The 25663-nt window shown below is 36.6% G+C and overlaps 1 protein-coding gene across 1 annotated transcript in view; it reads left to right on the plus strand.

The window, feature by feature from the left end:
- myo15ab (myosin XVAb) overlaps positions 1–24598 on the plus strand; it is a 58253-nt gene extending 33655 nt beyond the window's left edge. The window contains exons 30-66 of the mRNA XM_056258740.1: positions 208–386; positions 3586–3658; positions 4056–4250; positions 4340–4455; positions 5997–6079; positions 6941–7040; positions 7686–7757; positions 7844–7908; positions 9542–9886; positions 10565–10649; positions 10745–10910; positions 11004–11097; positions 12185–12290; positions 13173–13288; positions 13373–13432; positions 13706–13781; positions 13909–14024; positions 14124–14242; positions 14329–14470; positions 14946–15057; positions 15882–15956; positions 16159–16364; positions 17095–17213; positions 17334–17406; positions 18092–18164; positions 18281–18354; positions 18479–18561; positions 18650–18780; positions 18894–18988; positions 19557–19634; positions 19733–19829; positions 20439–20599; positions 21365–21498; positions 21711–21844; positions 21962–22095; positions 24161–24301; positions 24377–24598. Coding sequence (XP_056114715.1) covers positions 208–386; positions 3586–3658; positions 4056–4250; positions 4340–4455; positions 5997–6079; positions 6941–7040; positions 7686–7757; positions 7844–7908; positions 9542–9886; positions 10565–10649; positions 10745–10910; positions 11004–11097; positions 12185–12290; positions 13173–13288; positions 13373–13432; positions 13706–13781; positions 13909–14024; positions 14124–14242; positions 14329–14470; positions 14946–15057; positions 15882–15956; positions 16159–16364; positions 17095–17213; positions 17334–17406; positions 18092–18164; positions 18281–18354; positions 18479–18561; positions 18650–18780; positions 18894–18988; positions 19557–19634; positions 19733–19829; positions 20439–20599; positions 21365–21498; positions 21711–21844; positions 21962–22095; positions 24161–24301; positions 24377–24478 — 4330 coding nt within the window. The 3' untranslated portion in view covers positions 24479–24598. The remainder of the gene's footprint in view (positions 1–207; positions 387–3585; positions 3659–4055; positions 4251–4339; positions 4456–5996; positions 6080–6940; positions 7041–7685; positions 7758–7843; positions 7909–9541; positions 9887–10564; positions 10650–10744; positions 10911–11003; positions 11098–12184; positions 12291–13172; positions 13289–13372; positions 13433–13705; positions 13782–13908; positions 14025–14123; positions 14243–14328; positions 14471–14945; positions 15058–15881; positions 15957–16158; positions 16365–17094; positions 17214–17333; positions 17407–18091; positions 18165–18280; positions 18355–18478; positions 18562–18649; positions 18781–18893; positions 18989–19556; positions 19635–19732; positions 19830–20438; positions 20600–21364; positions 21499–21710; positions 21845–21961; positions 22096–24160; positions 24302–24376) is intronic.
- Positions 24599–25663: the final 1065 nt, after the last annotated feature.

Below are 25663 nucleotides of genomic sequence, written 5' to 3' on the forward strand. Positions count from 1 at the left end.
TTAAGAAACATTACTTATCATTAATCTAATGCAAATGAAAGTATTCATTTCTTTCAAAAAAAAAAATCTTTCTGAACCCAAGTCAAAGCACATCACTGATGCATATTTTGTACAACAATTCAATAATATTCAACAATTCAATAATATACTGTTCTGTTCAGGTACATGGAGCTAGCAGTTAAATAACTGTCTCTCTGTCTCTGTCAGATTTGTGTCAGACTATGCTCTGAATGGCTTTAAGGCTCTGTGCCAACACAAACTCATCCAAGCAATGCAGAAATCCCACCTAGTCCCTGAAGCATCTCGAACATACCCTCCATCCCTGCTAGAGTGGACTGCCACCCGCAAGAAAGCACACATTGTTCTCCAGGTGCACTGTTTTGATGGTAAGACCCTATTAGTGTTTTTTTACACGTGTAACAAAGTAAAGAGGATAAATATACACCGTGAACAAAACAGCATAGTTAACTATGACCAAAATCAGATTTCAGACTAATACTGATTGTCATCTTTTCCTGTTCAGACTCATTTAGGACGGTGCCACATTACTTAGAAATAATTTAGTATTTCATGCATGACATAACCACCATATACATGAAGGGTACACATACATCCTCAATCATTAGATATGGCCAAATTGTCCCAAAATTGTCCCAAATACTAACAGCACTCGTCAATGTCAAAATATTTGAGATGGCAATCAAATCACAGAAGGCAGGCTTTACTGTTCACAGTTGCCGAGCATTAATTGCAAGGTAAAATATCAATAGCTAAGGTTTTAACATTTGACAACACTTTACTGGAACAACCGACAATAATTTCCAGTGATGCAAGCTACCTTTTTGTCAAATTCCGCCGTTTTGAATTTAAAATATAGGCTATCATTCACGTGATTCATCTAATTTGTAACTGAATGTGAAAAGACAAGAAATATTAATGGAGCTGTTTTTGGTATATTAGGCATACACGATTAAGTGTAAATGTGTGCATATTTTAAAATAAATCTTTGCAAATAGTCCCAATTGATTACGATAAATGCTGTCTAGTTAGGCAGCTCACTTGATTTTGAAACAAAGCTACAATGTCAGACAGAAAACTGCAGTCAAAAGACATGATTCTTGACTATTTCCATACAGTTGGTTTTTAAAACTGCCTTACAGTTCCACACTAAGCCACAATGTTTCTGAACGAGACGTAAGTGGTGCTGTTTTCCCTCTTTTTTTATATCCCCTTTATTTATTTAAATAGCGCTTCATACAATACACATTATTTTAAAAGCAGCTTCACGGTAATAAACTAATTCATAACAGAATCAATGATGCAAACCATCAAATATTAGACAAATTCAAATTCTGCAGCTCTACAGATGACAATAGTGTATTTTTCAGTTCAATGTTGAGGTCAGTTCAATGTTGATTCAGTTCTGTGTAAAGATCATCAATTATGAAACTAGTTCAATTCAGCAATAAGCAGCTCTGCAGAACACAACAGTTGTGTTATTCATATCAAGTCAGTTCAATCAATGTTGATTCAAATCAGTTCAATAACTGTTTCATAATTGGCTAATTTTACAACATTGACACTAAGTCGATTCAGCTATAAAGCAGCTCTACAGAAGACAGTAGTGTCATCATCCAGCTCAATTCAGTTCGAGTTTTTGTTCTCGTCCAATAGTGTCAGTGCACTCTCTCTCTCTCTCGCCTCAATTTCCTGTCCTACTTTCTACTGTCTCTCAAATAATGCATGTTAATGTCAGGTCAGGAGGCAAATCAGGACTGGTGTCATCTGTCTATCCTTTCCTCTAATCTATTTAATCTCTTCTTCTGTCATTCTCTATATCTTTCTTTTAGCCTCTCCTCTTTCATCTAATCTTGCTCACTCTCTCTGTCACTCTGCTTTATTTTACGCCTTCTCTCATCCAGTTACACTGCCTCTCTGTCCTCGCCTGTTTGGGCTGGAGCAGATTAGCAGATATGTGATAGTGTGTGTGTGTGTGTGTGTGTGTGTGTGCTGGTAGAGATAAGATGATCAGTCAAATTATCTTGAATACTCTTTCCACCCGTCAATTCTCTTCCAATTACACAACCATTACAAGCTACAGGTATTAATGACCTCCTACTGGAGATTTTTCTCCTGTGTGTTGATCACAATATCATCTTCTAACAAGTCCACATATTAAGGTCTGGGTAGAATAGATGGTAAGAAAACAACAGATCTCAGTTCTGCAGGAGAAATGGGCAAAAACAAAGATCAGAGCGACTTTGACAAGGGCCAAATTGTTATGGCAAGGCAACTGGGTCAGAGGATATCTGAAAAGTTCAAGGTGTTGTCCTCCAGATTCCCCAGATTTCAATCTAATTGAGCATCTGTGGGATGTGCTGGACAAACAAGTTCGATCCACGGCAGCTCCACCTTGCAACCTACAGGACTTTGAAGGATCTACTTCTATTGTCTTGGTCCCAGAGACCACAGGACACTTTCAGAGGTCTTATAGAGTCCATGTTTTGGCGGGGTAGGTGCTGTTTTGCACATGGAGGAACAACAGCATATTAGGAAGGTGGTTATAAATCAGGCGTTTTGGCTCATATATATATATATATATATATATATATATATATGGCTTTCACATGTCATATGTGGGGCTCCGTGTTAGATGGTCTCACAGATATGGATTATTTTTCAAAAAATATTTGTTTGTGTCCATCCGAAGAAATAAAGTGGCTGAGTGTATCTCAAATTGTATACTATCCCCAGACAGCATAGTATCGGCCCAGATCCGGGCCACATCTGGTACATGTGGATTCAATGCGTACCAGATGTGGGCTGGATCTGGGCCGACACTATGTTCCCACTGTCTGGGTCTGTGTTTTATAGAAATGGAAACTCCATTCTGTTTAGGTTGGGAAGTATGCAGTATAGCATAAAATCAAGAAATTGTCCAATAAATTGTGGTGTACCCCAGGGATCGGTACTAGGTCCAGTACTTTTTCTTCTTTATGTGAATGATATAGTAAATGTTTCTAAGTTACTAAAATGTATTTTGTTTGCGGATGATACTACTTTTTTTTATGCTGGCAAAAATATAAATGAGGTAAATAAATATTAAAATATCTTTAAATATCAGTAAGACAAAATTTATGATTTTTGGTTGTATAAATGTGGATTTAAATGCAGCATTGACAGTACAAGGAGTACAGATTGCAAGGACTCATGAATTTAAGTTTTTAGGTGTTGTTATCGATGAACAGTTGACATGGAAATTCCATATTGACTATGTTAAATCTAGGGTATCCCAAATTATAGCTGTGTTACATAAAGTAAAAGAATCTGTAAATAAATGTGCCTTAATTTTGTTATATAATTCATTGATTGTTCCACATCTGACCTATTGTGTTGAGGCATGGGGAAGTGCAAACAAGACTTATATAGAACCTGTCTTTAAATTACACCTGATTTTCACCTGCAACACAAAAAGTATAGATTTAGACTGGGAGGAAGCCAGGCTGTATCTAGAGACCATAATAACAGAGGGACTTGGGTTTGGGGCTTTTTTTAATTGAGTTTTATTTGATTATCCCTTTGTAGGTGTCTCTTTCCTGTGTCCTGTCCATTCCTGGACTAATGGAGAGGGCCTTGCAGGAGACGTTCTACAACACAGGTGAATTTTCTTCCCACTGAATTTTACTTGAAAATACAGCATCTTAAGGCTGGATTTCTTCACACAAACTTTACTAAGATTACAAACCACGCTAGTTGCTGAAAATCGATTTCATCCAGTCTGGGGATTTCAAACATGTTTGATATTTTGAGCCAATTTCAGAACACATACTGTTTTCATTCGTAACACATCTTCTAGCAACGAGACACACATTTCTGTGTTTGTTGTCTTCAGAATGACTTAAAGTCTGTTCGTTTGTGATCCTCAGTTGTTTAGTGTATGATGCCCAGTTATTCTCTGTAACCAATTTCAAAGTTGCCAAGTATATGGTGCCTAGTGTGTTGTCTAGTGTATTCCAGCCTGTAGTGTCAGTAACATGGTATTGGCCCTCCTGCAGGGGCGTGTCCACTGAGAGTCGATGTGGTTGGTCCGTTCTGATGAAGGAGCTGGCGCAGTGGGTGGAGTTAGAGGGTCACGATTATGTTCTCGATCTAGTGTGTGACCTGGAGCTGCTGCCAGACTTCCCTAAACAGAAAACATACTTCATCATCTCTACTGAAGACCCCAGCAGGGCACGACCTAACGCGAGCATGTATGTATGCATCCCAAAATATTTCATTGTTCTCCCATGTTTCAGTTGTAGTGCATTGTTGTGACAATGTTTAATACGTTGGTATGCAGAAGTCTCTTTGGCAGTGGATTTGAAGAGGATGAGGAGGGGCCGCTATCGTTTGCCAACCGAACGAGCGCCATTGCAACCAACAGCCTACCGATTTCTGAAGGCCACTACAGTCTGGGTAGCCTCCTTTTTCAGTCTTTTAAATGAAGCACAACATTCACTTGTTCCTAAGTGAAACGACATAAAGTCATTGACCCTTCTCAATCTGATTGCCCGGTGATTGTTATTCCAGCAATAGGCCTAGTGGTCTGTCTCATGAGTCATGAATATCCAAGCATAATCTCAAGAAACACTAAACTACAGCCCCTGCTTTAATCAGATGTAGCAGATCTACAACCCTGCATGTAAAGTAGAAACAGATACACACAGAATGGCTAGATTACATACAGCTAAACTAACCCCGATGGTGTTCATGTAACCTTTCTGTGTGCATGTCCAGAGGATGAGTAACATTATACAGGTTTAAGAGGTCTTGCAAGGGTGAAATGTTCAGGTCATTGATCATTAATAATGTTTTTGAGGCAGTGGCTTGTTGTACCAGTGTTATTGACTTCACCTGGCATATTTTGAATTTTGGGTTAAAGAACACATGAGAAAATTGTTTTGATTACCATTTTCTCTGATCCTCTTAAAAAATTCACTTACGGCCATGTGACAATGTATTAATCTGTCTGGCATCGGAAATTTCAAATCACTCAGCTTGGTTTCCATGAATTATCTTTTTTTAAGTAGGTTACAGTAGATTTTAATAGTATAATGAACTACTATGTGTGCAATAGATTAGATTCTTCGTTAAATTATTTCTTTAATACACTTCTGTTCAAAAGTTTGGGGTCAGTAATATATTTATTTTTGAATGTCTTTGAAAGTCTCTTTTGCTCACCAAGGCTGCATTTTTTTTTTATGACAACTTTCTATTCTGATATATTTTCAGCAACATTTCTCTAGTCTTCAGTGTCATGTGATCCTTCAGAAATCATTCCAATATGCTGATTTTCTGCTCAAGAAACATTTCTTAGTATTATATATGTTGAAAACAGTGTTTTTGGGGAAACCGTGATGCAATTTTTTATGATTTTTTGATGAATAGAAAGTTCAAAAGACAAGTATTTATTTGAAATATAGGAATCTTTTGTAACATTATAAATGTCTTTTACTTTTTACGATTTAATGTGTCCTTGCTAAATAAAAGCATTAATTTTCTTTAAAAAAAACAATCGGTAACACTTTAGTTTAGGGTCCAATCCTCACTATTAACTAGTTGCTTATTAGCATGCATATTACTAGGAAATTGGCTGTTTATTAGTACTTATAAAGCACACATGACCTTATTCTACATCCCTTATTTCTACCCAATAACTAAACTTAACAACTACCTTAGTAACTATTAATGAGCAGTAATTAGGAGTTAATTTGAGGCAAAAGTCATAGGTAATAGTTAGTTAATGGTGAGAATTGGAGCCTAAACTAAAGTGTGACAAAACAATCCTACTGACCTGGTATCTTGGGATGTATTTGCTTCTTATACTTAAAAAAAAAGCCTAAGTAATCTTACTGCAAACCAAGATGAAGATACTTTTGTTGTATTATTAAACATAAATTCCACTTTATCCTTATTTTTTTTCACATTCTCTCTCTGTCTCTTTCTGTCTTTATCAGACTCAGAACCATCCTATGATGCCACTCATCGTGGGATGGACCGGTATTTGGACAGCCTCTTTGACCCAGTTCTGTCTGATGGGGTACGATGACACCTGATTAACTCACACACACAAATGTCAATTAACCCTTAATGTGTGTGTCAGAGAGAGCGAAAGAATGAAAGATTGCTTTACAGGGTTACTGTAATTCTCAGTCTCATTTATGTGTTGGTGTGTGTGTGTGTTTGGCTGTGCTTCCTATGATCGTTTTACACAGAGCACTAGGAAAAAAGTAAGCAAATGAGTGTGTAATTTTTTAATGAGGCTTATCCCACATGCAGAGAGAGACGGAGACCAACAGTCATTCAGTAAACTACACACCTTTAAATCAATGAGATTCCTCTAATTTAATTATCTCTGTTATAGAAACAGATTAATGCAGTAAAATATGTGTTAAAGCATGGTCTGACTCTTTGTGTGGCTGAAGTGTGGCCCTACATTTGATTTATTATTTAATATATAGTTTCACTCAGAAATACGTTATGAAAGAAAAAATAGGTTGTTTATCTTCTTTCATGGAATGCAAATACAGCTTTTATTAGAGTATAAAACAAATTTTCCACTATTTCAACCCAAATATATGATACTACTAACACAGAGTCCTATTCACCCAGTGTGGATTTTTAACCTTTACTGCATAAAAACCATCAGCAAGAAAAATGCTGCAAAAATTATGCTGTTGGAAGACGACATTGTCCGATCTTTTTACTCCAGAATGATGTTAATACATATTAGCTGGACTAATTAGAGTTTTTTTTTTTTTTTACCATCGTTTCACTTAGAAAGATATTATGAAAGTAAAACATTCTGGAATGCTATGGATTTTTTATTTTTTTATTTTTTGCTGTAGTACTCTGAAGTATGCGGTCTTAGTAACTAACTGGATTATTCTTTTATATGTAGGACCTTGATGCTTCAGTTTTGTCTGGTAGGATGAAGGGTGGAGGAGGTGTAGGTGGCGATGAAGCACAGTCCCCTGCTAGAGTCACTCTTCAGCCTGGAGGTAAACACACATTCACTTTCACACATTCTCTGCTGAGAAGTCCGGCTTAAAAAAGCAGGAATTTCTTTGCTGGTCCAGGCTGGTTTATGCTGGTTTTGATGCTGGACCGCCTGCAAAACTTTTTTCTGTATACATACAATACACTGTGTGTGTAGTACAGTTATATACAAAGGCTATTCATCGGTTTAATCTCAACTGCCTGAATTTTTTTTTTTTTTTTTTTTGCAAAATTTAACTCGCCCAGCTCTTTAAAGATGGCAAACTTTTTTTCTGCGTACACACAGTATACTCGCGTAGGGCAATACATACTATATAGTATATCTTATCTGCTTGTATCTTCTATATTAGAACTATATTTTCACCCAGCTTTAACCTACTAAATGTGGCTATAAGGCATAAAGATTATTAAGATATGATAAACATTCTGCTTTGAAACAATATATATTGTGACTTAATTTTACTGCTTCTTGACCAGATTCGTTAGTCAAGTCAAGAAGCCTGGCAGAGACACCAGAATCCCAACCTGAGGACCAGCTATGCTGATCTTTTAAGCTGGACTCAATCATGAATGCCCACATACTGTACATAATTTAATGATGTGATGGGCTGTGTGTGTGATATTTTTCTGTTATGTGTATTTTGCAGCAGTGAGAGTTCTGCCACCCATACCAGGCGCTTCAGTCATGCCCAGGATGCCAGCAGTGCTCCCAGTGCCAGGTATTTCTGATTAAAATGCCATCAGCTTTACACGGCTTGGAGTGATGGAGAAGAATTCAGTATTGTCTTTTAATTCTTCCCCTCAGACCAACAGCAAACTGTCCTGGCCCAACAGCAACAAACCATCATCAACCAGCAAGCCGTCATTATGGTACTGCAGTCTTTATTGAAACAATAATGAAAATTCTCATTTACTCATCCTCATGTTTTTTTAAACTATTTGACTATTTCTTTAAAGTGATGTTTTTTTTTTTGAAGAATTATTTCAGGGTGAGTAAATTCTGACAGAATAATTTTATTAATAAATAATTTTAAAAAACAATAATTTTATTTAAACAAAGTCCAATTGAAGAGAGCACATCTAAAGGAAAAGTACCCAGTCAAGGTGCTCTATGGTCCAGGTATTTTAGTAGTCCATCAAAGAAAACTTTATTAATTTAAAGAATAAAAAGGCTTTATTATCAGATGGCTACATACTAAAAACTAAAAACTCTCCACGAAGTCTGAACGAAGACTTGGATTTTACTCCTTTCTTGTGATTTCTTTTTTTGGTTTATGAAGTGGTGTTTCTGAGTTTGGAAATGTATTGGTGAATCTTTAATGCTGTAAAGAGAAGTTGATCACATGACAACTGTTAATGATAAAGTTTTCTTCAATAATTTTATACAACAAAATATTTTGGTTGGGGCTATTTGCACTAAGTGCAAACAGCGATAGATTCTATTTACACAAGAGTTAGTGGCGGAGTTAGTGTAAATAGCCCAGGGCTATTATTTGTTTAGTTTTTTTAGTTTAGTAAAATTAAAATATTATTGTCAACTAAAACTAAATCCATACAAAAAAATGTGTGTTAATTTAAACAAAATAAACGTTAACTGAAATAAAATAAAATATAAAAAGCTTAAACTTTATTTTATTGTATCTAGTTTTCAAGTCAACATTTCTCATTTTAGTTTAACTTCAAATAATAAAATAACTCAAACTAAATAAATTAAAACTAATACGTTAAGAATAAAAAAACTATATAGACATATATTTTTTATTATAGTAAAAATTATAAAAAAACAAACAACACAATTACAAAAAAATTCAAATTAAATTTAAATATTTAAAAAAATGTCTAATAATCTAAACCAGTTTTCATTTGGTATCATTGATATACTATTAAAGTTTTTATTTTGTTTGTTTTAATGTATTATTCATTTTTACTTTTTGAATGTTTGGTTACAGATTGTCTGTTACATTTTTACATATGTTGATGTCAAATAAAACAAAATAAAAAGGTTTTACATGTAAAATTGTATGCCTTTTCAATCAGACTGCAATTAATACATGACATAATACAACATGACAACATATTAAAATGTAATATATAAAAATGTCTTTTTAACCCAAAAACTAAAAAATGGACTAAAGGCCCGTTCACACCAAGGACAATAACTATAACAATAGCGAAAAAGATATAGTTCTAAAAATCGTTCTAAATATAAAAGAATATCCACATCACAACTAAAAGATAGCGGCACAGGGAAACAATTTTTTTTTTTCTAGCTGATGAACAATGAAAACAATGACACCCAATCAGAATCCATCCTACTTTAAAGATCTCAAGCATTAAAAGCGGCAAACTACAAAACTGCAGTGCATGTTTATAATAAACAGAATTATATCGTCCACTGGTGTGACGCTAATATAGTTATCGTTATACTTATCGTTTTTGGTGTGAACTGGTTTTCAAGTGTTTTAAGTCACCTTGTGTCTCTCGACTGTCCCTACATCTTCAGGCTCAGCAGATGACCATGCAGGCGATGGCTATGGTGACCAGTCCAGTGTCCAGTCCCCCAATGTCTCCCCTCACCAGCCCCCCAACCAGTCCTCCTCCCACCCCTTACAGCACTCTCCCACCCAGCCCGTACCCCGACATCCCTCCCAGCCCCTACGCAAACATCCCCCTCAGCCCCTACGCCCCACTTCCCCTGTCCACGTACACAAGCCCTCCAGTGACCCCCCAGCCGGCCGCCGCCTCCACCTCGATCTACGCCACCCCCAGCATCTTAGAGGGGCAAAGTGAGCCCATGAAGAAGAACAGCCCCCCAACGCCACAGCCGCTGAACACCAAGACTACACAGGTGCCCGAGTGTTGATATAATCTAGTTTATACTGTAAACTTGACTTTGTGTCCTAGGAATATTGTTGGCTCTTTTGACCAATTTCTCATGAAGTTCCTCATTTGCTGTGGATAAAGCATCTGCTAAATCAATACATGTAATGTAAATATAAATACCCTACCATTTAAAAGTTTAAGGTCAGTAAGATTTTTTTTTTTTTTAATAATTTTTATTCTGCATGGAAGTATTAAATTGGTCAAAAGTGAAGAAAATTGTGATATTTCAAAAGATTTCAAATAAAATGCTGTTCTTTGGAACTTTCAATTCATGAAAGAATTCTGAAAAACTTGCATCACGGTTTCCTCAAAAATAATAAGAAGCACAACTGTTTTCAACATTAATAATAATAATGATATTATTTTCTTGAGTTTCTTGAGCAACCAATCAGCATATTAGAATGTTTTCTGAAGGATCATGTGTTCATGTTTTTATGTGCATGTCTTTTATTGATTATTGTCATTAATACTGTATCTTTTTCATATTACGCTGCAACTTAATTGCTTCTAATTGCACTTTGATTGATTGTAATTAACTTTTAGTCTCTCATATTTATCTAATCTGTGTATCTGTTTAACTGCTGAGTACATTTTAATATAAGAACTGTTGATGATTTGTCATCTTTGGCTAAATGATTTTCAGGCTGCATCATCTAATGGGACATTAGGGAAGAAACAAGCCCCCGCTGCACCAATTAAACTTGACAGCCGGCCTGCTAAAAAACATGGTGTGATTGCATTTAATATAATAATGCCCAACAATTGAAATAAATCCATTTTCTGTAACTTCTATATATTCCAACTTTTTCTTTCTGTCTCTCAGCTCCTGTTGCGGTCACGGGTCCCATGCGTTCTGCTCCGGCTCCTGCCACAGAGGTGGTGAAATATTCTGTCTCTAACTCTGAGCACATTGTTCCCAGCCACAACATTAAAGACATCATTAAACAATATCAAACTCCGGACCCAGAACCTGTGCCGCAGAGACAGAGGTGGGTTACCTGTGCATTTGCTCCTATGTATCATGCAATCAGATTATTTTATTATTATTCTTAACTCAAAGAATGGCATGCGTTTGTTGACAGGCGGGATGGGAAAGGTTTTGTCAAGAAGTTGAACCCACATGATGAGGCAATGCAGATCCTAAAAACACAGATGGATAATCCACCTCCTCCAGAGGTGTGTATGTTTACCTCTCTCACTTCTGTACTATCCATTTAAAGCGTGTCTGAACTATTAAAGGTTGCTAGCTAATAACTAATCATTTAAGTTTTTTATGTTTTTTATATGTCTGTGTGGTGTTTTTAATATGCTTTAAAGGAATAGTTCACCCAAAAATAAAAATTCTGTGAATAATTACTCACCCTCATGTCGTTCCAAACCCGTAAGACTTTTGTTCATCTTTGGAACACAAATGAAGATCTTTTTAATGAAATCTGAGAGATGTCTGTCCCTCCATTGACAGCTACGCAACTACCACTTTGATGCTTCAAAAAGTTCATAAAGAGATTAAATTAACTAGTTGCCAGCAGCCATATCACCCTGTAGCCCAAGACTGGTTGCCCACTGAAGGTACGCAGGGTTGAGCCCTGTCAGTACCTGGATGGGAGACCTCCTGAGAAAACTATTGCTGCTGGAAGAGGTGTTAGTGAGGCCAGCAGGGGGCGCTCACCCTGTGGTCTGTGTGGGTCCTAACGCCCCAGCATAGTGACGGGGACACTATACTGTCAAAGAGCACCGTCCTTCGGATGAGATGTTAAACCGAGGTCCTGACTCTCTGTGGTCATTAAAAATCCCATGGCACTTCTCTTAAAGAGTAGGGGTGTAACCCCGGTGTCCTGGCCAAATTCCACCCATTGGCCCTTGCCAATCATGGCCTCCTAATAATCCCCATCCATTGAATATGCTCTATCACTCCCTCTCCTCTCCACCTATAGCTGGTCTGTGGTGAGCGCACTGGTGCCGTTGTACTGTGGCTGCCATCGCATTATCCAAGTGGATGCTGCACACTGGTGCTGGTTGAGGAGAGATCCCCTGTTATGATTGTAAAGCGCTTTGGGTGTACCGTAGTACATATGAAAGCGCTATATAAATGCCTCATTTTGAGCGGTTTTTTAAAAACTTTCTGAAGAGACTCGATCGCTTTATATGGTGAACAGATTGAATTTGCTTTTCTTTCTTTATACACATTCCTGGTCGTATTGTGCACCAAATGTTTGTCTTCGCAAAATATAACATCTTGTGCTGTGTGTAACTGTTTGTGTAGAGAAAGCCTCCCACTCCAGTCGCTGTGTCCAGAGATGGAGGCCTCAAACCAACTAAAAGCAGCAAGAAGAAAGCACCAGAACCACCACTGACTTTACCTCCACCAGGTGAACAACACGCAAACACACACACACACACACACACACACAGACATCGCGGTAACGCTTCCTTTTACAGTACAGTACTTACGTGTACTTACAGTGTACTTACCTAGAAAGTACTGGCTAATATAAGGTAAGTACATGGGTTAAAGGGGTAGGTTTAGGGGTAGGTTCAGGGTTAGTACCTAGTTATTACCCAGTAATTATAGTTACTATAATAAGTACATAGTAAGTACATGGGTAACAGGACTGAAAAAGGAAGCGTTACCGACATCGCTTACAACAGATATTATGGTATTATATTATTACGATAACAAAGTATTGTAGTATAACCATCTTTTTGTAAGGGATACACACTATTGTTCAGAAGGTTTTTTTTTAATAATTAATACTTTTATTCAGCAAGGATGCATTATATTGATCAAAAGTGACAGACATTTTTAATGTTATAAAATATTTATATTTCAAATAAATGCTGTTCTTTTGTACTTTCTATTCATTCAAGAATCTTGAAAAAATGTATCATGGTTTTCGCAAAAATATTAAACAGCAAAAATGTTTATAGATCTATATATCAGCATATAGAATGATTCATTGGATCATGAAGGAGTAATAATGCTGAAAATTCAGCCATCACAGAAATAAGTTACATTTTAAAATATATGAATATAGAAACAGTTATTTTAAATTGTACTAATATTTCACGGTGTTACCTTTTTTACTGTATTTTTGATCAAATAAATGAGCAAAACAGACTTCTTTCAAAAACATTAGAAAAAATATCTTACCAACCCCAAATAGCAGTATATTGTATATAATGCATACTGTATGTCCTCAACCATCTCTATTTCTCCATCTGTCATACACACACACACACACACACACCAGTGTCCCGAGATCTTCCAGTGGAATCTGAGAGCATCCAAACACAGCTGCAGAGGAGCAGCACAGAGGAGCATTACACCTACACAAACGTCCCCTGGAAAATCTGCCTCAGGAAGGAGGTGTGTGTGTATTTAGTTAATTTTGTAGATCATCTTGAACACAGAACAGTTTCCGCACTAATGCTCCTGTTCAAATTGTTGTAGGTCTTCTACCCCAAAGACAGCTGGAACCATCCGCTAGTGCTGAACCTCATATTCAAACAGGTGAGGCGAACTCCACTCATTGCCTTCATAAGATCATGTGCTTTGATGAATAGAAAGTTTGAAAGAATAGCATTTATTTGAAATACATTTTTTGTAACAATGTTAAAGTTTTTACTGACTCTTGATAAATGTAATGCACATGCTGAAAAACAAAAACGCACTGATCCCAAACATTTTTATTAAAATATTTTAAAATTTGGCAAATACATTGCTTTTCTCTCTTCATTCCATATTTTTGTAATTTATTTCTCACCTATAAATGATGTTTTTCAGATTGTCAATGACACATTTACAGAGGCCTGTGTGCGTATTACTAAAGAGGAGAGACAGAAGATGAAATCCTTGTTTGGTGAGGAAGGAATTCATTTACAGTTACATTTATTTTCTATGTGGAATCATTTCCCATGGCATGTTTAGTTGAATGTTTTTGATGACTACACTGATCTGTTACTATGATATGTGTGTTTATTTCATAGCTCAATATGGCATCGAGCCGAACACAGATGTTCCGGATGAGAGTGTGAAGAAAGCTGTGATTGCTGCTGCCAGGGAATCATGGGAGATTTATTTTTCTCGCCTTTTTCCTGCCTCTGTGAGTTCCTTTTGCTGGCAGCCTTTCAGTATGAATTCAGTTTATGCCTGATATGTCACCAGTGTGTGTGTGTGTGTGTGTGTGTGTGTGTGTGTGTAGGGCAGTGTGGGTACTGGAGTGCAGGTGTTGGCAGTGTCTCACTCTGGGATCAAACTTCTAAAGACAGTGAAAAGCAGCTCTGCAGCTCCAGACTACTTCAGAGTGCTCCGTCCGTACAGGTGCGTCATCCATCCAGCCATTTAACCCTCTGTCAGCCAGAGACCTCACAAAGATTGAGTACCACAACTCTCGCTCTCTCCCACAGCTACACAGACATCCTGTTTGTGACCATCCCGTCTCAGAACATGCTGGAGTTTAATCTGATGAATGAGAAACTGATTCTGTTTTCAGCCAAAGCTCCTCAGATCAAACAGATGATTGATCTCTTCATCTCTCATCTAAAGAAGGTACGGAAGAGGCTTCGATTTCTCTTCTTATCATTTCTTAAAGTTACCATGAAACGGAAGTTGCGATATTGTCTTTTCTTCCCGATTTTGATGGAAATACGAGTGAAATGGCTTCTCGAACAAGAAAAAATGTAGGGCGGGACTTGATTTTGTCTATCAGGAATTGATTGGATGGTCATGGTTTGCTATTACTGTGATGTCATGTGAGTGACAGGTTGTCCCGCCCTCATGCCACTAAACACGTCATCAGAGAAAAGAAGAGATGTCGCTGCAAGAGGGAGTTATTTTGATTAAAGATTACAAGGACACATGATTTTAAAAAAGATAAATCGTTTGTAATGAATAAAAATAATAAATAAATAATAAATTCTGTTAAAAAAAAAGTTCATGGTGACTTTAAGGTGCTGTTACACTGCCAAAGACGGCTCTGATTTTGTGTTAACATGCAATGCTGTACTTCTGACTTCCTCCGCAGGACTCTGAGTATGTTGTAGCAGAGAGAAACTTCATCACGGAGGACAGAGCTCTTTTAAACTTCTATAAAGGAGATATCATTCGTCTGCAGGCCATGGATGGATTGGAGGAGGGTGAGAAATGCAGTCATATACGCACATTAAAATCTATAGGTCTTTCCCACAAGCAGTGATGTCATGCAGTTTTTAGCAGGGGAAAATATTTGGCACCCAAATACAATATATTGCTGATCTCATCCCATTGAGTTTAGGTACACTACATTCAAACGTGTTTTTTTTTTAAAGAAATTAATATTTGTATTCATGCTTTAAATTGATCAAAGGTTATGGTAAAGATATTTATAATATATCACAGTTTCCACAAAAATATTAAGCAGCACAACTGTTTTTACCTGTGATAATAAAGAAATGTTTTTTGAGCAGCAAATCATCATATTAGAATGATTTCTGAAGGATCATGTGACACTGAAGACTGGAGTAATGATTCTGAAAATTCTGATTTGCATCACAGGAATAAATTACAATTTGAAATATATTAAAATAGATTTTAAAGAAATAGAAAATAGAGTTATTTAAAATTTTACAGTTTTTACTGTATTTTTGATCAAATAAATGGAGCCTTGGTGAGCACAAAATTGTACAACCCCACATTTTTGAACGGTAGACAATAACTTTTTTGTATACAGTGATTTGTTCAGTTTTGAGTCCGTAAAGATTAGGAAATTACTCAACAGGAAAAGATTTTAGAATGGAGCTCAAAATATTAGCATTCCTTCAGGAGGATCAGCAGTTAACCTTGGGACAGGCTTGTCCTTGATACTCCAGGAAATCCGTGTGGGGGTCCCGTACAGTGCATGACTATACTTAAACTGCTGTGCATGCATTTTAGAGGAAGAATTGTGACATTTTCATGGTGTGCATGTGCATTTGTGTTTCAGGTCAGAGTTACGGCTGTGTGGTGAAGAAAAAAGTAATATACCTCGAGGAGCTAAAGAGAGGCACACCAGATTTTGGTCCGACATTTAACATATTACCTTTTTTATATATATTATTTTGTTTATAGGATGCTTTAAATTGTGTAACTAAACTTGAAATGAGATATATTTTGTCACATGATGAAAACAGATATCTATTTATGCCTATTTATTAAGATGTTAAAAAAAAGTGGAATGCAGAAATAATAAGCTGTCATAAGCTTATGTATGTTTTTTTCAGGCTGGAGGTATGGGGCAGTGCAGGGTCGGAGCGGAGCGTTCCCCATGGAGTGTGTGGTTCCTGTAGCTGCTCCTGATTTCCTGAGTCTCCCGGCTGAGAGAAGAGACGAGCCGAGAGATAGACAGGGTCGAGTGGCAGCATCAGGAGCTATCGCTCTCGCCGTGGCCTCCACTGCAGCTGCACATGAACTAGACCCCTCACTGGAGGTACATCAACACAATATCATTCATGCAGCATATACAAATGCTGATGCCGAAATTACAATGACAAGCTTGCTCCAGCACAAACCCTCTTTGGGTATTAAAAAACTACTGTCAGGATTTACTAAAGACACGCAGTAGAAAAGAATAGCACTGAAAAGCCATGGACAGGGTTATTTTTGCGGCTGAACTTATTGCGTATGCATTTGTTGGAGTTTCCCTTTCAGATGCAAAATTTATGAGAGGAGAGTATTTAAATGAATCACGCAAGGTGATTTACTAAGGTTTGCGCTCGTCAATTTACTGGATATTTGTGGCATTATTTACCCAAAAAAGCACGTCTTAAACCAGACGCTAATTTGCGCTGCTCTGGGTAGATTGTGTTGGTCATTATGGAAATAATCCCGCTGTGTCTGTGTGCTTTCATTTGTGTATTGTCTGTAGATCACGCACTGGGCATTCCACTTCTGTCGCCGCTTTTTCGGAATTGCACTCTTATGATAATTTGCCCTGTTTAGCAAATCTGGTACTATATGGCATAACATTTAATATTAGCAAATTATGCGACAATGAAAGTGCACTATTAAAAAGTTTTATGCAGTATTACTATCTTTGAAAATAAAACATGTGAATTTCCTATTTACTACAAGGCTGTTAGTTGAGGTTGAACAAAATGTGTCTGACGGAATATTACTAATATTACATACTCGTTTTATGTCTGTTTTGTGATTGCTAGTCTGATGGTTTAGGGGATTTTGGTGACTCTGAAATTGAGGGCAACATCATTTTGGACAGCCAGTACAACATGGTGGAGTTTGCTAAGAAATATTTCAGAACGTCAAATGGAAACAAGAGGTAAAAGTGATGCTACTGCTATTATAATACAAAAAAATCCTGCTTATTTATTCAAAGTCAGTCCAACACAGTAAAACACAGGACTGAGTCCAGATGTTGTACTTTTTTTTATGTTACTAGTGATTCGTTCAGGGATAAGTCCAAAAAAGGTAAAGCAAACAAAGACCCCGCAGAGATGGTGAAATTCAGCAAGGTACTGCGTCCACTATATGCATACGTACACAAACATATAAATACATGTGCAAATGCATATGCATATACATGTACACTACAATTCAAAAGTTTGGGGTCAATTTTAGCAAGGATGCATTCAATTGATCAAAAGTGATAGTAAAGATTTATATTTATAATGTTACAAAAGATTTCTGTTTAAAAGAAATGCTGAAAAAAAGCTTGTGACATTTTTTGATTAAAGAATCTGGAAAAAGAATGTATTATGGTTTCCACAAAAATATTAAGCAGCAAAACTGTTTTCAACATTAATAATTATAAGAAATGTTAAGCACCAAATCATCATATTAGAATGATTTCTGAATGATCATGTGACACTGAAGACTGGAGTAATGATGCTGAAAATTCAGCTTTACTATTACAGGAATAAATTGTTCATTAAAACTGAAAATAGTTATTTTAAATTGTAATAATATTTCACAATATTACTGTTTTACTATATTTTTGATCAAATAAATGGCTTGGTGAGCGTAAGAGACTTCTTTCAAAAACATTTAAAAAATGCTTTTGAACAGTAGTATACATATACATGTGTGTGTGTGTATATATATATATATATATATATATATATATATATAGTATTTACACCACAAACACACACACACACACACACACATATAAAACTGATGATCTCTTGTTTTCTCCAGAACCCTATCATAGAGTCCCTCATAGACTTCACTGACCCCAACATGAACCGAGTTGCTTCTGAAATTTTCCTAGGTGAGTTGAAACATAAATCACAGCCACTCAGTCGGTTTTATTTTTGTTTATTATTATTTTTTTGGAATGCTTCATATCTCAAGATTTATTTATTTCTGGGTTTGGTTTGTGTGCAGCCATAATGAAGTTCATGGGAGATCATCCACTCAGGGGCCAATCAGAGCAGTTTGTGGTTTGCACCTTCCTTAAGGTAAAGCACAACCTCTCGTCCATAGGACCAGCTGTACTGTTACCCATAGGGCTCATAGACCCCCAGTTGTGTTTGATATATGTTTTAGCTTTAATTTTACTAAAATGCATAATTGTTTTTATAGTTAACCGGTGAATATGGACTGATGAAGGATGAGGCTTACTGTCAAGTCCTCAGACAGATTACAGCCAATACCAGCTCTAAACCGTGAGATGTTTTCTGTGTATTTGCTTGTTTGATAGGAATCTGTGTTCAGCTGTCAGAGTCTGTATGTTAGTGTTGTGTTGTGTTGCAGTGACAGCTGTCAGAAGGGCTGGCGCTTGCTCTACATTCTGACTGCTTTTTACCGCTGCTCTGCAGTGCTCAAACCATTCTTACTCAAGTTCCTCAGAGACGTCTGCAGAAGTCCTGAAGTGCTTTTTCATGGTAATAATACATCACACATACACAGTACACATTTAACTTATGTTAGTCTCTAAATTAAAATCATATTTTTATGACGCATGATGATCTAACATTATTTAATGTGTGATCTCCAGGAATTGCTAAAGCTTGTGAGCAGAATCTGAGAAAGACCTTTCAGTTTGGTGGCAGGAGTGTTTACCCCAGTAGTATGGAGCTCAAAGCCATAATGGTCAATAACCGTGTTACACATAATCCATACTTTTATTCAAGGATGCATTAAATTGATCAAAAGTGGTAGTAAAGACTTTTACATTGATACAAAAAAAATTATGTTCATATCAAAGAATCCTCCAGAATCCTTCATTACATTATTAAATGTAATGAATTATTATTATTATTTTATCCTGCTAAAAACCGTTTCCACAAAAAAATATTAAGCAGCACAACTGTTTTCTTCATTGATAATAATAAGAAATGTTTCTTGAGCGCCAAATCAACATATTAGAATGATTTCTGAAGGGCCATGTGAGACTGAAGACTGGAGGAATGATGCTAAAAAATTCAGCTTTGCATCTCAGGAATGAATTACATTTTGAAACATATTCAAATAGAAAACAGTTATTTTAAATTGTAATACTATTTCTCAGTTTTACAGTTTTTACTGTATTTTTGATCAAATAAATGCAGTCTGGGTGAGCAAAAGAGATTGCTTGTAAAAAAAAAAAATCAACATCTGTTGATCAGTAGAGCATGTAATATGAATTACAATGTAATTATGGTCATGAATGTGTTTTCAGGCTGGTCGAAGCTCGAAGCGGCAACTGTTTCTATTTCCCGGCGGAATTGAGAGACATTTGAAGATCAAAACCTGCTCCGTATGTCTCTTTTCTTGTTTGACAGTTAATACCATTTATTGCATGTGATTATATTTGTAAGTTCACTTAAGATAGATGTTGATGTGTTGTGTGTGCAGGTGGCACTGGATATCATAGAGGAGTTGTGTTATGAGATGGCGTTACAAAGGCTGGAGGCAATGGATGAGTACACAATTTTCATAGTCACCAACAGAGGTACAGATTGATGTCCTTACACCTCTATAAGGCTATGTTCAGAGTGGAATATTAGCGAACTGAGCACTGAATATTGCTCACTATATACTGTATACTGCATTTTCCAACCTGTGGTTTAGTGGTTAGAACACATGCTCTGTTCTGCACTTGTATTTATACATAAAAATTGGTATGTAATGCAATACACGCAGTATACAAAAGAAAAACTTTAAAAACAAGTATTTTTTTATTATGTTATGACCTCATCTTGCATTTTTAATTCAGTGACTGGTAAATTTTATTGGCCCAAATAATGAGTCAAAAAGGGCATATTAGAAAATTACAGCTGCTTTTACCTCTGGTTCATTAGTCACACTGGAAATGTGTCAAGTCAAGAGCATTGCATTGTGGGATATGCTATTCTACACAGCATGCTATGCTTGTTTATTTTAACGAATGTAGGAAAAGTACATTATTCAAGTATTCTATGCATGAAATTGTATATTCTGTAGTGTGCACAATATAACTATGCATTCTTCTGGAAATAGCATGAGTAGTTTGCCATTCCGAACATACCCTACCGCTTTCACTAACAAGATTTATTCACTCATATATTTTTATGTCACACAGGTCAGAATGTGCGGCCCCTCAATAAGCGAGAGTACATATTAGACATTGCAACGGAAGCGGAGCAAATTGATACAAACTACAGCTTCTGGTTCAGACGAGTCATCTGGGCCCATCCGCTCAAGTTTGACAACGAGCTCTGTGTCACCATGCACTATAACCAGGCACGACATGTCTGTCTTATCATATGCCATTACTCACATGTGTCCTAACCAGCTGTAATGCACTAAAACATCAAACCAGCAATCCTGTCTCTTCCATGTTCATACTGGCAGTATTTGGATTTCAGTGAGGACAGAAAAATGTCTGATGCTAGTAACCTCCAGGCATTGCATCTGGCCAGGACAGTGTTAAGAAAATGTAAATTGAGGTGCATTCATGCCATGTCGGAATTACCGTTATTATAAGATTCCGACTTGTAAAAAGCTTTCACGTCCTCATAGAACTTGTAATTACAACTCAGAAGCTCTGACTTTTATGAGGGCAACAATATTTTGGGCAGCCTGTAGATGGATTTTGGTGTTGATAGTGTTGCCATTGAAACCCACAATTGCAAGGACATCGCGTTTATGGTAATTACAATATGGCGTGAACGCAGAATGACATATACACTACCGTTCAAAAGTCTGGGGTCAGTAAGAGTTATTTTAAGTTGCAATAATATTTCACAATATCACAATTTTTACTGTATTTTTATCAAATAAATGTTGCCTTGGTGAGCATAAGAAACTTTCAAACTTTTTTTTTTTTTTTTTTAATACTTCTTACCAACCCCAAACATTGACCGGTAGTGTAAATATAATAACTTGCTGGAGCACATTTTATGAATAATGTTATTGAAATTTTCAAAAAGTGCACAATTATATTCTAAATAAAATGTACCTGCACCTATAATTCCATCATAATTGTATGTGTTTGTGTTTGCACAGATTCTGCCAGACTACGTGAAGGGTCTGCTGAATATCATACCTCAGGGAAAGATCAGTGAACAGCAGTTTAACCAGTTTGCCAAACTTGCTGCTCTTCAACACAGAGCCAAAGACAGTCTCTACACACCTACTATGTAGGTGACAAAAAACTGTCTTTTTTTTATATACTAACATTTTACTTAATTTTCACCCTATGAATTATGTCTGGAAATCAGTTTAAATTTGTATTATCTGTATAAGTGTCCTGCAATGAAAAAGGGCACTTCATTTGGGATTTTTCTAGTTGAAAGTCGTTCCACATATATTCAATTTAAGCATAATGAGTTGAAATGTTCTCTCTCTGTAGTCATGAGTTGACAGAGTACATCCCAGTTGAGATCTTTGGCAGACAGGGGCCTCAGCAGTGGATGCAACTGGTTGCCCAACACGTACATGCCGTCCAGAGCCTGAACCCTCACCAGGCCAGATCCCAGTTCCTGGGTATTTTATTCTCACCAGGCCAAACACCTCATTAACTTTTCACCTTTTTTTATTTTTATCAGATAATACTATGATAAAAAGCAAGTTTGCTGGATTGTGTTTGTGTGTGTACTTCAGGTTTGGTGTGTGCATTTCCCATGTTTGGATCGTCCTTCTTTTACATCCAAAGCAGCAGCAACAGCACCATCTCTGCACCATGCATCCTCGCTGTCAATCAGAACGGACTGAACTTCCTGCACAAAGACACTCATGTGCGTACTACAAACACACACAGACTTACAAAAGCGAATGTTTTCAGTTTTACAAATTAAAGTGCCCCTATTATTCTTTTTCGAATATAACCTTTAGTGTGTAATACAGCTGTTTGTGAATGTAAAAGGTCTGCAAAGTTTGAAAGATCAAAGTGCATGACAAATAAAATTGTCTCCTAAAAGAAATAATCGATTCTGAACTGCCGGAATCTGCAATTCCAATCTCACTTCTTGTTACATACCTATACGTAACAATTAGTGGTGGGCATAGATTAATTTTTTTAATCTAGATTAATCCACTGTTATCTTGGAATTAATCTAGATTGATCTAGATTAAAATGGCTAATTTGAATTCTGCCGAAGGCATTCAGAATATGTGTTCTACCCAAATAAATAACCTCGCAGGTAGTTTGTAAGATGGGCAGGGGCGGAGCTAGACTCTCAGTACAGTGGGGGCGGAGCTTCATCATGGGGCCCTCTGCTACCAAGTCATTTTAAAATTAAAACCGTAAAAAAGAACGTTAAATATCTGATGAATGCATATGTAATAATGTGTCACTTGTTGAGCCAAGTAAGCTTATGTTAAATGAAACACAAAGACTATCTCGATCTTTTCTTTTTAATGCGCCCGATTTATATTTTCTCTCCATTTTCGTAACTATTCTACATTCGCACCTCACGCTACCCACTGTACTCCTGAGGCAAGTAGGCCTACCTTATACGCTGTGTTTCGGTTCATTTATGACTCACAAGACGAGCTCCAGTTCACGCGCCGGCGCCTCTGTCTTGATTATCTATTGTCTGCTATATTTACTTCTTATTTATTAAATCCAGGCAATTGGTTGATGAAACATTGATTAAAATGAAGATACAATTAATACAAAACGAAATTCACCTTAATGAAAGGCTTTGTGCTTTATGTTTGATGTCACTGTGAAAGTTTTAAAGCAGTCTTTCAGTGCTGCTTTCAGAGCGGTCACGTCCGTAACGGGGAACTGTCACGTAACATTGTTTTTCCCTCATAAATGCGTACACGAAAAATATGACAAAATGAATATTTTATGTTCTGTGGAGAGCCAACCCTTCTTCGTCCGGTGCCGGTGGGTAGTATTACTTTTTGTACTTTTGCCACCTAAAAGTTTTTTTGTGTCACGTCCGTTATGGATGTGTATTTCCCTCATATTAAATATAAAACGCATAGACTGATATTTTTCTAATGTCTGGACTCCTTTATTAAGGGAGTATGGATAAACAGACGTTTCAATATAGGCTATTGGTATTAAATGCTCCCTACAGTGCAATTCGGCTAGGTATACATCTGCGCTAAAATATCAAGGTGAAAGTCATCATAGCTTGCATAGTATAGACCCAGCTCCCAACCCAACTTTGAGAATAGATTAACGGCGATTTTTTTTTTTATCGCCCGATAAGAGTCTCACGTTAACGCAGCACATTAACGCCGATAACGGCCCACCACTAGTAACAATGCAACAAAGTTTCATAATGCCTGCCTATGGTCTTCATTGGTTACCCGCAAACAACGTCTACTTTGACCCGCCCTCAAACACTGTAGTTGTAGCTGAGACTGTAAGAGTTGTTGAATTGTTGAGTTGTTGAAGAGAATTCATGTTGTCGACATGTTGAGAAGATGCTGTTTTCAGCACTACGAATCCACTTTGCATGAGGACTCACACTGGAATTAATACTGAAAAACCTATGCCGTCATTACTGTTCGTATCACTGTGTCTCAAACGCTGAGGAAGCCTTCCAGCAGATTTGGTAACAGGAGTTTTGTTTCCGGCACTCACTGTAAGCGACAAGCCAAACACAGCAGACTGTGCTGTCTGACCAATCAGAGCAGAGTAGGCTCTTGGAAAGCAGGGTTAGAGAGACTGAATCAACAAACAAACCGTTTTCAGACACTTTGAGAAATTAGGTGATGCTGCAATGTATATTATGAGAAAATTAAGGTGTTTTTTTTACCTTGGATGCTTGTAAATCTCCAAAACAAATATAGAAACCTTTAAAATAGCATAATAATGGCACTTTAAATGTCTATTGGCAGGAGGTGCAGGTAAAGTTTCAGCTGAAGCTGGTTCAGTCAGCTCACACACAGCGGCCCAGCGCTGGATCCAGTTATCCTTATGTAGACATCCTGATAGGAGACTTGACCAACCACAGAGTCACGCAGTTACAGCTGGAACAGGTAACGCACATTCAACACCATTACAACCATGACAAGCTTTAATGAGTGGTGTATGATCATATATGTTGTTTGTAGGGTCTGGAGCTGTGTCGGGTTATCGCCATGCACATTGAGAATATGCTCTCTGTGCGAGAGAAGAGGCTGACGCTGCCACCCAGTGAAATCACCATGCTGTAACAACACATTTTCATGCTTTCTGTGTAATTTTTTACTTATTGTTTATCTCATCATAACTAAACAAACCAAACCTCTTAATGCGATGTTTGCACTAATCATGTGTATTTGTTCACATGTTATGTATAGAACACACGCAGTGAATGAAAAGGATTATTTTTGTACTGAATGCGTAATATTTATACAGATGGATTACTATTTGCCTTGCTTTTGTGCATCAAAACATGCAATGTAAAATTGTTCCTTGATACCTTAAATGTGAAAGTTATCAAGGTATAAATGTTTTTATATTAATCTTTTAACTCATGCACATACAAGTTGAAGAGAGATGTTACTCAGGAGAACACAATATGAATGTAATATTTTTCACTCTCATTATTATCTCACACAGACTGACAATGAAATGGTAGTTTTCAAAGTAGTGTAATGACAATTTTTCAGTCGAACTTTGTATATTTAGCTCTTAGTTAACATATGGGGCCTGTGGGTTGTTAAATTTGTATTTTTTATAGATTTCTTAATACATTTATTGGTTATAGCCTATAAGTTTATAAATTGTCCTACTGTAATGGTCTATAACTCTCAGTATTTTGGAGAAACTGGAATATGATGTTCACATTTGTGTTTTCTATAATGATCTAATAAATGAATACGATTAAAATACAGCAAATTAGTAGCTGCATAAGCTGTCTGTTTTAAAAATTATTATGTTTTCATTATGCAAAATGAGATTACAAAGGAGCTGTAGAAACATAATGATATCTTGTACATTATGGGTTTTTAACTGGCTTGCAACTTTTGCACATCAATTATTTTGTTACATAACCCTTTTTATGACAAAATATGTTGATCAAAATAAAAGAAATGCAGACATTTACCATGACTAAAGATGTGTTTTTATTTCAATTTAAATAATCAGGGGTAAGGTTAATACAAGGAAATGTAATATACGTTTTGTTATTTAAATAATAAAATATTTAAATGCTGTTCTAGTTTTATGGAACATTTGTGTTGTTGTAATTGAATAAAAATTCAATTAAAATGATAAAAATACAATAATGATGTCAGCAGCACGTGTTCCGAACATGTAAAAGCTGTTGAGATCTTGAGGACCCAGGTTCGAGTCTGTTCTGGGTCATCCCAGTCCCACTGTCACCCGTAATTTTTCTCTCTACATGTTATTGTTAT

The sequence above is a fragment of the Rhinichthys klamathensis genome, unplaced genomic scaffold (genome assembly GCF_029890125.1).
Source record: "Rhinichthys klamathensis goyatoka isolate OS25496 unplaced genomic scaffold, OSU_Roscu_1.1 h1tg000157l_1, whole genome shotgun sequence".
Taxonomy (NCBI): Eukaryota; Metazoa; Chordata; class Actinopteri; order Cypriniformes; family Leuciscidae; genus Rhinichthys; species Rhinichthys klamathensis.